We start from the raw sequence: 12,058 nt of genomic DNA, 5'->3' as shown, positions 1-12,058 counted from the left end.
ACCAGGATGTCTAGTTAGTAGTTATAGTATAAAAATAAATAATAATAAATAAATAAATAGATAATTTAAAAAATATATATAATAATATATATACAATATATATGTATTATTTATGATATATATGTATATATAATAATATATATATGGATATTATTTAACGGTCATAAAGTCATGATGTTACACACTCCGATCCAGTAGGTGGCGGTAATGCACCTTAAACGTTGGTTTGTAGTCCGCCAAAAAACTGAAAGAGGAAAATGAAGAAGAAGAAGATGAAAAGGAAGAAGAAGAAGAAGAAGAAGAAGAAGAGGATCAGCTGATAAGAGTTGTGCGGTTTTTCATTGGTGAGTCTCAGAGGAAAAGGGCGGGGCGTATCGAACTGAGCGCGTCTTGTCATTGGTCGCTGCGCCGCGGGGTCACGAGCGTTGTCGACTTTCTCCGAGTGAACCCGAGCGATGAGGATCAGCTGACCGAGAGGCTCTAGTCAGAACATTTCTCGTTTCAGTGAAACAAACGAACATAAAGAACAAATCTTCTGACCGATCGATTAACCGAACACTGACATGCCGTCGCTTCTGTTCTGCGGGCCGAAGATGGCCGCGTGCGGGATAGTGATCAGCATCTGGGGGGTCATCATGCTGGTAAGAAATATGGAGGGGGGGCCGACTATTTCCTGGAGTCATACTGATTAGCGGATGCTTTTTATTGTAAATGAACGTCGACTGTTTTACAGTCCAGGTTTTTATTACGTCATCTACCTGAGTGGGCTCGCGAGACATCATCCATCCGTCGCACAGTAATCCTTCAACGTAAATTATATTCCAGTAAATAGACGGTGCCCACGTAGGCCCAAGCTAAATGTACATTTTATAATAATAATATAATATCACTGTTCTGATAATCAATCAATCAATAATCAGTTGTGGATCGATCAGTGATCTCGTGCTGATCACCTGTCTGTGTAATGAGCGGTGTGGAGGTGGCTAATGTCTGGGCTGTCACTCAAATGAATGACTCCTCTGAGGATGAGACGTTAGTCTTAAACATTAATATTATTATTAATGTTTCCGTGTAGTTCGGTTCCTGAATGTCTTTAGTAAACGGAGACATTATTTGTGATGTTACTGAAGTTATTGATCTTAAATATTGATTATTTGATCAGCTGATTACACCAATGTTTAAAGTATATTCAGTCTTCTTCTGATTCGTCCTCCACCACGTTAAGGTTTATTAAAGTGTTATAATATAATAATTGAGGAACTGAAGAGGTAGAAGTGTTTTAAATGAGTCATGTGACTCATGTGATGCTTCAGAACAGGAAGTCAGTTTTTCCACCAACAGAATAAATAAACCGGATGTTGGTGAATATATTTAGGCTGTAATAAGGATTCATGTATCTGTTGTTTTATTTGGTTATAATTTAAACGTTTATACAACTTACCTTTAATTCTGCATCTCTGTTGTAAAATGACACATTAATGAACCGTTTAACCTCTTTAGTCTCATTAATTCTTCTATTTCAACATAAGTATCTCGTCTGAAACCAAACGTTTTGTTTTGTCTGATCAACAATAACTAAAGATAAACAACAACAAACAATAAACAATAAGTGAGAAAAGCTACAACCAGAGGACGGGTTTGTCTTAAACTGACTGACGTGGTTAATTATGATTTATTATAAAGATATGTCTTCTACGCTTTGGATTTTGAATAAATGTAATAAAAACGACACGTTGATACTGTGAGCTACAGACTCTAACACATCCTGCGGCCCTCCTGAGGGCCCCGGGCCTCACGTTGAGCCTCCTGAGGGCCCCGGGCCTCACGTTGGGCCTCCTGAGGGCCCCGGGCCTCACGTTGGGCCTCCTGAGGGCCCCGGGCCTCATGTTGGGCCCCTCTGTTCTGACCTGCTGTGTCTCTTCTTCTAGGCGATGTTGGGAATCTTCTTCAGCACCAAGTCGGCCGTGCTGATCGAGGACGTCCCGTTCACTGAGGAGGACATTCGTAACGAGTGAGTCGCTGTGAACAGAACGGCACTGATTACAATACTATATATATATATATATATATATATATATATATATATATATATATATATATATATTACAGAGAAAATCAAGACCACAGAGAGAAAAATGTGACAGGAGACAAAAAAAAGCCCGAACCTGCTTTGAGTTCAGAGGGTGAACAAACTGTTTATCAGATGAATAATTACATTAAATATGAATATGTTGTTCTGCAGTAAGAACCCTCCTCAGAACATCTACGGTCTCTACAACCAGGTCGGCATCAACTGCTTCATCGCCGCCGGTATCTACGTGGCCGTGGGCGCCGTGTCGCTCTGCCAGGTCCGACTCAACAAGCGGCAGGAGTACATGGTCACATAGACCCGCCCCCCCATGTCACACCACTTCCTGTACGACCGACCAATCGGCCGTCTGTTGGATCTGGTTGGTTGAGATTAAAGAAGTGAAGTCAGAATAATTTATTTTACAGTTAAACCTTTGATGTTTGTTGTTTGTGTGAACGTTACATTCCTTCTGCTCGTTACATTCATTTTGTTTCATGACTAGATTCTATTTAACGAGGAAACAAATATGAATGAGTTCATGCTCCATGAAAGCAGACGTTGGTCTGAGTCGGTCTCACGGATCAGAAGAGCTGCAGGTCTTCTGCTGTCTCCAGAATAAATCTAAATGTGTTCTTTGATGTTGATGCTGCTGTGGATCAAACGGAAACGTCTTTATTGTGACAAGTTCTGGTGGGAAATCCTTTGCAATAAAGTGTGTGTGTAAAAACAGCAACAATGAGTTTATCGTCTTAATTATTAGAATTTAGAAATGTGTCTTTATTTGCATGATGATTGGTTTAGATGTTAATAAAGATCTTTACACTAAACAGGAGTTGATGTTGAATCAGGAAGACGTTTTATACGACTTCACTTCTGTATTTTTATCACCTGAAACTAAGAATTGTGTTTTTGTTATCTTAGAATGAGTTCTTCATGTCTACATAGGGAGGTGGTCCTCTTCAGTCCATGTTTCATACAGAAGCCCAGAATGGACAAACCAAACACCGACTCTAGACAGAAAGCTTCATGTGTTAAAGCTGCATTCTCTCTAGTGTCCACCAGGGGGCGACTCCTCTGGTTGTATAGAAGTCTATGAGAAAATGACTCTACTTCTCTCTTGATTTATTACCTCAGTAAACATTGTAAACATGAGTTTATGGTCTCAATCTCTAGTTTCAAGTCTTCTTCAATACAGCATGATGTTCATTTAGTACATTATGGTCCATTTAGAGTCAAACAGACCATAAAGCAGGGGATGCTTTAGGGCGGGGCTACACGCTGATTGACAGGTCTCTACCAGAGACGTATACGGAGTCTCTACGTCACTCCTCCTCAGTCCTAATATGGTCACTTCCTGTTCACTGGTCGCAAATAAAACCAAGATGGCGACGGACAAAATGCTGATCTCGAGAGCAGTTCATGTTTTTGTTCCCGTAGTCTGAAGAACGGTAGTTATAATATTGTAATTTTCGTACATGCTTTTTCATCATTAAACTCACTTCTTACACATTTTGAATCAACTACATAGATTTTGAATATTGGCAGATTTACATAAAAAGTGATGGAGACTTCATTTTAGATCCATCAAACACACTTGTAATTATAAGTATTATTGTGATTATTAGTCTACATTATCACTATTATGTAGATTTTAATATTTTTTATATTCCATATATTCCATTTATGCCAATAAATCCACCTTAATGCTCCACGTGTAACAGAGTTAAAAATGTACTTTATTATTCTGTTGAGTATGTGTGAATTATATCTTTATGAGCTATTTTTATTTAGCATTTTATTTTGTTAATGCTTCCTGCGGAAGCGGCGTCTCGCCTCTTTTGTACCTCCAAAGCCCCCGTAGTCCCGACTTGCCCTCACAGTGGTGTTTCGTACTGTTGAGGGTAAATTGTGTGGAATAATGCTGTTGTACTATTTTGTCGTATTCTCCTGAAATTAAACTGTTTAGGTTACACACTTTAATAACTGCTAAAACGATCACTTTATCTATCTGTTACGTGTCATTTTGACCGTTAAAATATAAGTTTTGTGGCCATTTTAATTTAGCCTTTTAGGCGCTATTTGCTTTCACGTCAGGCAGACAGAGAGAGCGCCGTCATATAGAAAAAGACGTAGCAACGCAGAGTTCGGCGGTCGTTCCTGGTGTAAATTCTGTTATTTTCCATGTTTAGGGAGCAGAAGTGCAGAGAGAGACCAGACGTCAATTTATGTGTGTGTTGTACTGTTTTCTGCAGGTATGTATTTTCCTTTGTTTGTTATAATTTTCGCGGGTTCTGTTAATCATTCCACCTCATGTAGTTGTTTGTTTTGTCCATTTGATGTCGCTGTTAGTCCCGACTTGCCCTGACAGTGGTGTTTCGTACTGTTGAGGGGAGCAGAAGTGCAGAGAGAGACCAGACGTCAATTCATGTGTGTGTTGTACTGTTTTCTGCAGCGAATAAATGCTGGAAAGCTACCCTCTGAGTTGTCTCCTTCCATGCCATTCCAAGTCCGTTACACAAGCTGCTCCTTTAAATGTAGGACTTTTACTGGTGGGCGGGACAGAGCGGGCTAAACCATTAGCTGTGTGAGGTTAAAACTGGGTGTTTTCAGGATAAACAGGCACAGTTGGAATAAAATGAAAATATTTGATGTTGAACAATCTCTCTCCAATTATTGTTTAAGCATTTATCCTCGATCAACAGGGAGGCAGATTTGTGAAGCATTATTTAACTTGGTATCTCCCACCGAGTTCAAAAAGAGCTCTTCCCGCCACTGAGAGCAGCAACACGGTAAAACACAAAGCGGTTCAGCTGTAACAGAGAAGCACACAGTGAGTATTATATCTACATAAAGACTTTATTTATAATCCCGTCTCATAAATGAATCAGCTGTGAGATCATCAATCACATGAACTACTAAACAAACCGACTTCCTGCTTCAAACGGTGAAGAGTCGGAGAGATACACTCTTACGACTCATATTTACTCATTCTGCTCTACACTGTCTCATCCCAAAGCACTGCTATGTTGTACATATTTACTAACTCGTAGTATCTTCCATTATACTTTTACTCTACTTGCTCTATTCTCCTGCAGTACTTTGTCGTCTGTATATTTCATTGTACGCACCAAACGACAGCTCAAATTCCTTGTATGTGAACAACCTCGTTGGCAGATCCTTTTATTCTGCTGAGTTGTATTTACTCTCTCTGTGTGTCAGAGATGTCTGATCATTCAGAGGAAGCGTGGACATCAGCTCTGACCACCATGCTGGAGGATCTGGAGGAGAAGCAGTACAAGAAGATGCTGGAGTGTTTGGATAAAATCCCCCGTAGTAAAAGGTACGACACGCCCAAAGAACAGATGCCTGCAATAATCATCCAGGCCTACGGACTACCAGGCTCCATCTCTACCATCCATGATGTGATGGCTAAGTTACCCAGGAACGACCCCAAAATGCAGAACCTGCTGCGCCCCCACGTGGACAAACTGAGGCAAGAACAGGAGAAAGACGAGCAGGGTGAGTTCACACGCGTGGAGTATTAAATGATTTCCCCACTATGATCATGATGAAACAACTTACCCGAGTTAAACAACGGCAACAACTGGACTCCATCTGAGGCTGTCGTAGGAGAAATCAGTCTGCGAAGGAGTGACGTAGAACTGAACCATCTGTGTTTGGGTTTGATTTGTTTTTCAGAGAAGAAGAGGAAACGTGAGGAAGAGGAGGATGGCGTGTTGACAGGTGTGACCCAAAATCAGTTTGACATCCAGAGTAATCTGTTCTAATTATTATCATGAAAGAAAACTTTGCTGTTATTTCACCAGTGATGATAAAATAGCTCTAACTATAAACCTGATCCAGCCTCATTCATTGTGAATTAAAGTTTTTATTTATGTATTTGAACTGGCGCTCGGTGTCTTCAGGTCGTTATTCAAACAGGAGATCGTTTATCAGTTGAAAGTCTGATTAATGAAATAAGATCAGTGACTAAACTCTGACTGTTTGTTTCTCCTCTTAAAGATCAACGGAAGAGCTGCCAACCCGACAACGTAAGAAAATACTTCCAATCCATCATTCCTATGATTCAAATGTGTCAGTAAGACGTTGTAAGATGTAAAGTAAGCATGTTAAACATTGATGTGTTCCAGGAGAGAGGCGCTCCATGGGTAAGTGCTCTTTCTTTCAATTTCATTTCACGGCTCTCAACGTTTTACACTCGTTAGTATTTATGTTTCTTTCACCGAGTTTCTTTTTCTCCTTTTTTATGCAGAAGAAATCCATCCGTGATCTGAAATCCAGCACGATCCTTGAGAGGGAGGGCTTTGTTGGGAAAGTTGTTCAGAAATCTGGGCTGCGTTCGTATCAAAACAAAGACAAAGCCAGAAAGTGTTTCTTTTATCTGGCAGTCGTTGATGAGACGGCCAGCGTTAAAGTGAAAGTATACGGAAAAGATCGCTATGACGAACTCAAGGAGGAGAACTCCTACTTGTTCTCTAGAAGCCTAATCAAAGAAGAGGATGTCATTATGGTTACCACGTTGAGCAAAGTGTCCCAGACGAGAGCCGTTGACGTCCCAGAGGAGCTCGAGATGGAAGCTACGAGGCTGATTTATCCAGAGGGTACAGTTTACTCCATTGAAGAAGCCAAAATATCTGCCGACAAGACAAAAGTGAGCGTCGGAGGAACCGTAACAGAGGTGAGTTTAAAGTGAAGGATTTACTCTCTGTCTACTTACTATCAAAGTGTTGGAACAGTGAAACGCTCAGTTTGATATTTACACAAGAAAGAAAAGACATCTGCCAGCTGTGATTGGTTGTTCCTCGTCACACGTTTCCAAAAGTTGAACTACTTTTATCTTGGAGTGCTCTCGCTGTAGAGAGCGATGCACTCCACACGTCGACATTGACAACAATAGAGCGATGCACTCCACTCGTCTACATTGACAACAATAGAGCGATGCACTCCACTCGTCTACATTGACAACAATAGAGCGATGCACTCCACTCGTCTACATTGACAACAATAGAGCGGTGCACTCCACTCGTCTACATTGACAACAATAGAGCGGTGCACTCCACACGTCTACATTGACAACAATAGAGCGGTGCACTCCACTCGTCTACATTGACAACAATAGAGCGGTGCACTCCACACGTCTACATTGACAACAATAGAGCGGTGCACTCCACACGTCTACATTGACAACAATAGAGCGGTGCATTCCACACGTCGACATTGACAACAATAGAGCGATGCACTCCACTCGTCTACATTGACAACAATAGAGCGATGCACTCCACTCGTCTACATTGACAACAATAGAGCGATGCACTCCACTCGTCTACATTGACAACAATAGAGCGATGCACTCCACTCGTCTACATTGACAACAATAGAGCGATGCACTCCACTCGTCGACATTGACAACAATAGAGCGATGCACTCCACTCGTCTACATTGACAACAATAGAGCGATGCACTCCACTCGTCTACATTGACAACAATAGAGCGGTGCACTCCACTCGTCTACATTGACAACAATAGAGCGGTGCACTCCACTCGTCTACATTGACAACAATAGAGCGGTGCACTCCACACGTCTACATTGACAACAATAGAGCGGTGCACTCCACTCGTCTACATTGACAACAATAGAGCGGTGCACTCCACACGTCTACATTGACAACAATAGAGCGGTGCACTCCACACGTCTACATTGACAACAATAGAGCGGTGCACTCCACTCGTCTACATTGACAACAATAGAGCGGTGCATTCCACACGTCGACATTGACAACAATAGAGCGATGCACTCCACACGTCTACATTGACAACAATAGAGCGACGCACTCCACTCGTCGACATTGACAACAATAGAGCGATGCACGCCACTCGTCTACATTGACAACAATAGAGCGACGCACTCCACTCGTCGACATTGACAACAATAGAGCGATGCACTCCACTCGTCGACATTGACAACAATAGAGCGGTGCACTCCACTCGTCTACATTGACAACAATAGAGCGGTGCACTCCACACGTCTACATTGACAACAATAGAGCGGTGCACTCCACTCGTCTACATTGACAACAATAGAGCGATGCACTCCACTCGTCTACATTGACAACAATAGAGCGATGCACTCCACTCGTCTACATTGACAACAATAGAGCGATGCACTCCACTCGTCTACATTGACAACAATAGAGCGGTGCACTCCACACGTCTACATTGACAACAATAGAGCAGTGCACTCCACACGTCTACATTGACAACAATAGAGCGGTGCACTCCACTCGTCTACATTGACAACAATAGAGCGGTGCACTCCACACGTCTACATTGACAACAATAGAGCGATGCACTCCACTCGTCTACATTGACAACAATAGAGCGGTGCACTCCACTCGTCTACATTGACAACAATAGAGCGGTGCACTCCACTCGTCTACATTGACAACAATAGAGCGATGCACTCCACTCGTCTACATTGACAACAATAGAGCGGTGCACTCCACACGTCTACATTGACAACAATAGAGCGGTGCACTCCACTCGTCTACATTGACAACAATAGAGCGGTGCACTCCACACGTCTACATTGACAACAATAGAGCGGTGCACTCCACACGTCTACATTGACAACAATAGAGCGATGCACTCCACTCGTCTACATTGACAACAATAGAGCGATGCACTCCACACGTCTACATTGACAACAATAGAGCGATGCACTCCACTCGTCTACATTGACAACAATAGAGCGGTGCACTCCACTCGTCTACATTGACAACAATAGAGCGGTGCACTCCACACGTCTACATTGACAACAATAGAGCGGTGCACTCCACACGTCTACATTGACAACAATAGAGCGATGCACTCCACTCGTCTACATTGACAACAATAGAGCGGTGCACTCCACTCGTCTACATTGACAACAATAGAGCGATGCACTCCACTCGTCTACATTGACAACAATAGAGCGGTGCACTCCACTCGTCTACATTGACAACAATAGAGCGGTGCACTCCACTCGTCTACATTGACAACAATAGAGCGATGCACTCCACTCGTCTACATTGACAACAATAGAGCGGTGCACTCCACTCGTCTACATTGACAACAATAGAGCGATGCACTCCACTCGTCGACATTGACAACAATAGAGCGATGCACTCCACTCGTCTACATTGACAACAATAGAGCGATGCACTCCACTCGTCTACATTGACAACAATAGAGCGATGCACTCCACTCGTCTACATTGACAACAATAGAGCGATGCACTCCACACGTCTACATTGACAACAATAGAGCGGTGCACTCCACACGTCTACATTGACAACAATAGAGCGGTGCACTCCACACGTCTACATTGACAACAATAGAGCGATGCACTCCACTCGTCTACATTGACAACAATAGGGCGGTGCATTCCACACGTCGACATTGACAACAATAGAGCGATGCACTCCACACGTCTACATTGACAACAATAGAGCGACGCACTCCACTCGTCGACATTGACAACAATAGAGCGACGCACTCCACTCGTCGACATTGACAACAATAGAGCGATGCACGCCACTCGTCTACATTGACAACAATAGAGCGACGCACTCCACTCGTCGACATTGACAACAATAGAGCGGTGCACTCCACTCGTCTACATTGACAACAATAGAGCGGTGCACTCCACACGTCTACATTGACAACAATAGAGCGATGCACTCCACTCGTCTACATTGACAACAATAGAGCGATGCACTCCACTCGTCTACATTGACAACAATAGAGCGATGCACTCCACTCGTCTACATTGACAACAATAGAGCGATGCACTCCACTCGTCTACATTGACAACAATAGAGCGGTGCACTCCACACGTCTACATTGACAACAATAGAGCGGTGCACTCCACACGTCTACATTGACAACAATAGAGCGATGCACTCCACTCGTCTACATTGACAACAATAGAGCGATGCACTCCACACGTCTACATTGACAACAATAGAGCGATGCACTCCACTCGTCTACATTGACAACAATAGAGCGGTGCACTCCACTCGTCTACATTGACAACAATAGAGCGGTGCACTCCACACGTCTACATTGACAACAATAGAGCGGTGCACTCCACACGTCTACATTGACAACAATAGAGCGATGCACTCCACTCGTCTACATTGACAACAATAGACGGCTCCTCACAGTTTTTCTCCTTTGAAAACACACAAAAATAAAAATATAACTATGCACACAATTTCTGAAGCAGCCCAAAAAGACTCCGGACTGATGACGTCTGAGCAAAATTCATTTGTTTTCACTCAAAAATGAATTCTAAATCGACCAGGACTGAAATCTTAAGGATTGAAATTGTAATTGTTTTTGTTTTCAGTATTTAATGAAATAATTAGATGAACAGATAATACACATGACCAAAGATTATAAGAATTGTTTTTGTTTTCTAAAGTGAAAATTAAGACAAAGACGTTGATAAAACATAGCCCAAAGATATTTTGGTTGTAAAGGTTGTACTTTTTTTTCCAAAACTGTTTTCATCTTGTGTTTCTTCAGATTGATCCAGTTGGTAAAACTAAGGTGAATTACAAACGGCAGAAGGTAAAGACGCAAAGTTTCCATCTAGAAGATGAAACCGGTTCCATCCGGATCGTCATGTGGGACGAAGGATCCGTCGGTGAATGTAGAGGTTTATCAGTCGGAGACGTCGTTAAGCTCGCCAACATGAAGACACACAAGTATTACGAAGACGTGTCGCTGAACTCAACCGCATCCACCAGAATCATCAAGGTGATGAAGTCGGCCATGTTTGTAGTTTAGTCTGTGGAGTGAGCCACATCTGGACGTCACTTTTAGCAAAAGCTAAACAGCCGTCAGAGTGTTAAAGGTATTCTTTTTTTATGTGCTTGACCGTTAATGTCAATCTGTCTTCATGCAGGTTAAAGGTGTCGGCGTCCAGAATGAGAGAATTGAGATTCTAGGAATCAAAAAGGCCACAAAGAAGGAGACTCAGCTGGAGGCAGACATGAAGCAACAGCTGCACACGTTCGTTGTGGCTACGCGACTTCTGGCAAAGACAGTCGGATTCAAACTGACGGGCGATTTTAAAGGAAGTCTCCTCGATAAGTTACCGTTCTCAGCAGACGCAGAAATACGAGGAAATGAAATCATTAAAATTACAGCTGCTTCAAAGATGTAAAACATAATTAATTGAATAGTGTGGTAATACGAGAGGCTAAACATACGGATCGATTCTTACATGAACAAACATCTTCATTAAAGATCCCTTCAGTGTGTGGAGTAAACAATAGTGATGCAGATCTGTGCTCTCGAACGAATCTATTTATTGATCGATCCTGACGTGGTTCGTCATCTATTGATGTTTTCAGCGTTAAAATGAAAAACAATGAGCTGCAAAACAACAACAAAATGTTTCAGCAGTCATTTGTAAAAAGTCAGATATCTTGGTTGGTTTCAACATTTTGTTTTGTGTTTTCATTTTGTTTTCTTGTGTTTCTATTATTCTTTACTCTTTATTATTCTATTAATTTCTGTTAACTATTAAATGTTTCTACTTAACTGTTGGTGAGCTTGTGAATTTTGTTATATAAAGTTATTTTAAATCTACAATACATTCTAATTTATTTGATTGTATTTTGGAGTTGAAGTATAAAGTAGCATATAATAGAAACAAAGTACGGTAGTTGAGTAAATGTACTTTTTTCCATCACTGATAAAAGCTTCAGACATCATTTTTCAGGAAATCATAGATACATACACATATATATATATACATACACACACATATATACACACACCAGTGGCGGGCCGTGCATTTTATACCTGGGCCTTCACTGTTGTCCTGCAGCTGAAATACCACCTTATAACCACATGATGGCGCCAGAGTTATTCATTTCTAAGGCTGTAACTATGTACGTATTAAATGTACGTAAC

The 12,058-nt window shown here is 41.8% G+C and overlaps 2 protein-coding genes across 2 annotated transcripts; both read left to right on the top strand.

Moving 5' to 3' along the window:
* Nucleotides 1-371: 371 nt before the first annotated feature.
* rnasekb (ribonuclease, RNase K b) lies at nt 372-2,807 on the top strand. Its single transcript, XM_076102325.1, has 3 exons — nt 372-641; nt 1,929-2,011; nt 2,243-2,807. The coding sequence occupies exons 1-3, from the start codon at nt 564-566 to the stop codon at nt 2,385-2,387; spliced, it is 306 nt and encodes a 101-aa protein (XP_075958440.1). The 5' UTR covers nt 372-563; the 3' UTR covers nt 2,388-2,807.
* A 967-nt stretch (nt 2,808-3,774) lies between these two features.
* On the top strand, nt 3,775-11,683 carry LOC142960183 (uncharacterized). The gene is made up of 8 exons (XM_076101866.1): nt 3,775-4,901; nt 5,291-5,590; nt 5,771-5,815; nt 6,095-6,123; nt 6,223-6,240; nt 6,345-6,770; nt 10,661-10,894; nt 11,043-11,683. The coding sequence occupies exons 2-8, from the start codon at nt 5,293-5,295 to the stop codon at nt 11,301-11,303; spliced, it is 1,311 nt and encodes a 436-aa protein (XP_075957981.1). The 5' UTR covers nt 3,775-4,901; nt 5,291-5,292; the 3' UTR covers nt 11,304-11,683.
* The last annotated feature ends 375 nt before the right edge of the window (nt 11,684-12,058 follow it).

The sequence above is a fragment of the Anarhichas minor genome, unplaced genomic scaffold, assembly GCF_050575085.1.
Source record: "Anarhichas minor isolate MPS153535 unplaced genomic scaffold, ASM5057508v1 ptg000027l, whole genome shotgun sequence".
NCBI classification, from domain to species: Eukaryota; Metazoa; Chordata; class Actinopteri; order Perciformes; family Anarhichadidae; genus Anarhichas; species Anarhichas minor.
This window is presented reverse-complemented; position numbering and strand designations above follow the sequence as displayed.

Bases quoted from the DNA above. Each gene is read 5' to 3' on its own strand.
- LOC142960183 (XM_076101866.1), top strand. From the start codon at position 5,293: ATGTCTGATCATTCAGAGGAAGCGTGGACATCAGCTCTGACCACCATG. The intron at 5,816-6,094 runs GTGTGACCCAAA...CTCCTCTTAAAG, and splicing joins GGAGGATGGCGTGTTGACAG to ATCAACGGAAGAGCTGCCAA. The intron at 6,771-10,660 runs GTGAGTTTAAAG...GTGTTTCTTCAG, and splicing joins TCGGAGGAACCGTAACAGAG to ATTGATCCAGTTGGTAAAAC.
- rnasekb (XM_076102325.1), top strand. From the start codon at position 564: ATGCCGTCGCTTCTGTTCTGCGGGCCGAAGATGGCCGCGTGCGGGATA. The intron at 642-1,928 runs GTAAGAAATATG...CTCTTCTTCTAG, and splicing joins TCTGGGGGGTCATCATGCTG to GCGATGTTGGGAATCTTCTT. The intron at 2,012-2,242 runs GTGAGTCGCTGT...GTTGTTCTGCAG, and splicing joins GAGGAGGACATTCGTAACGA to TAAGAACCCTCCTCAGAACA.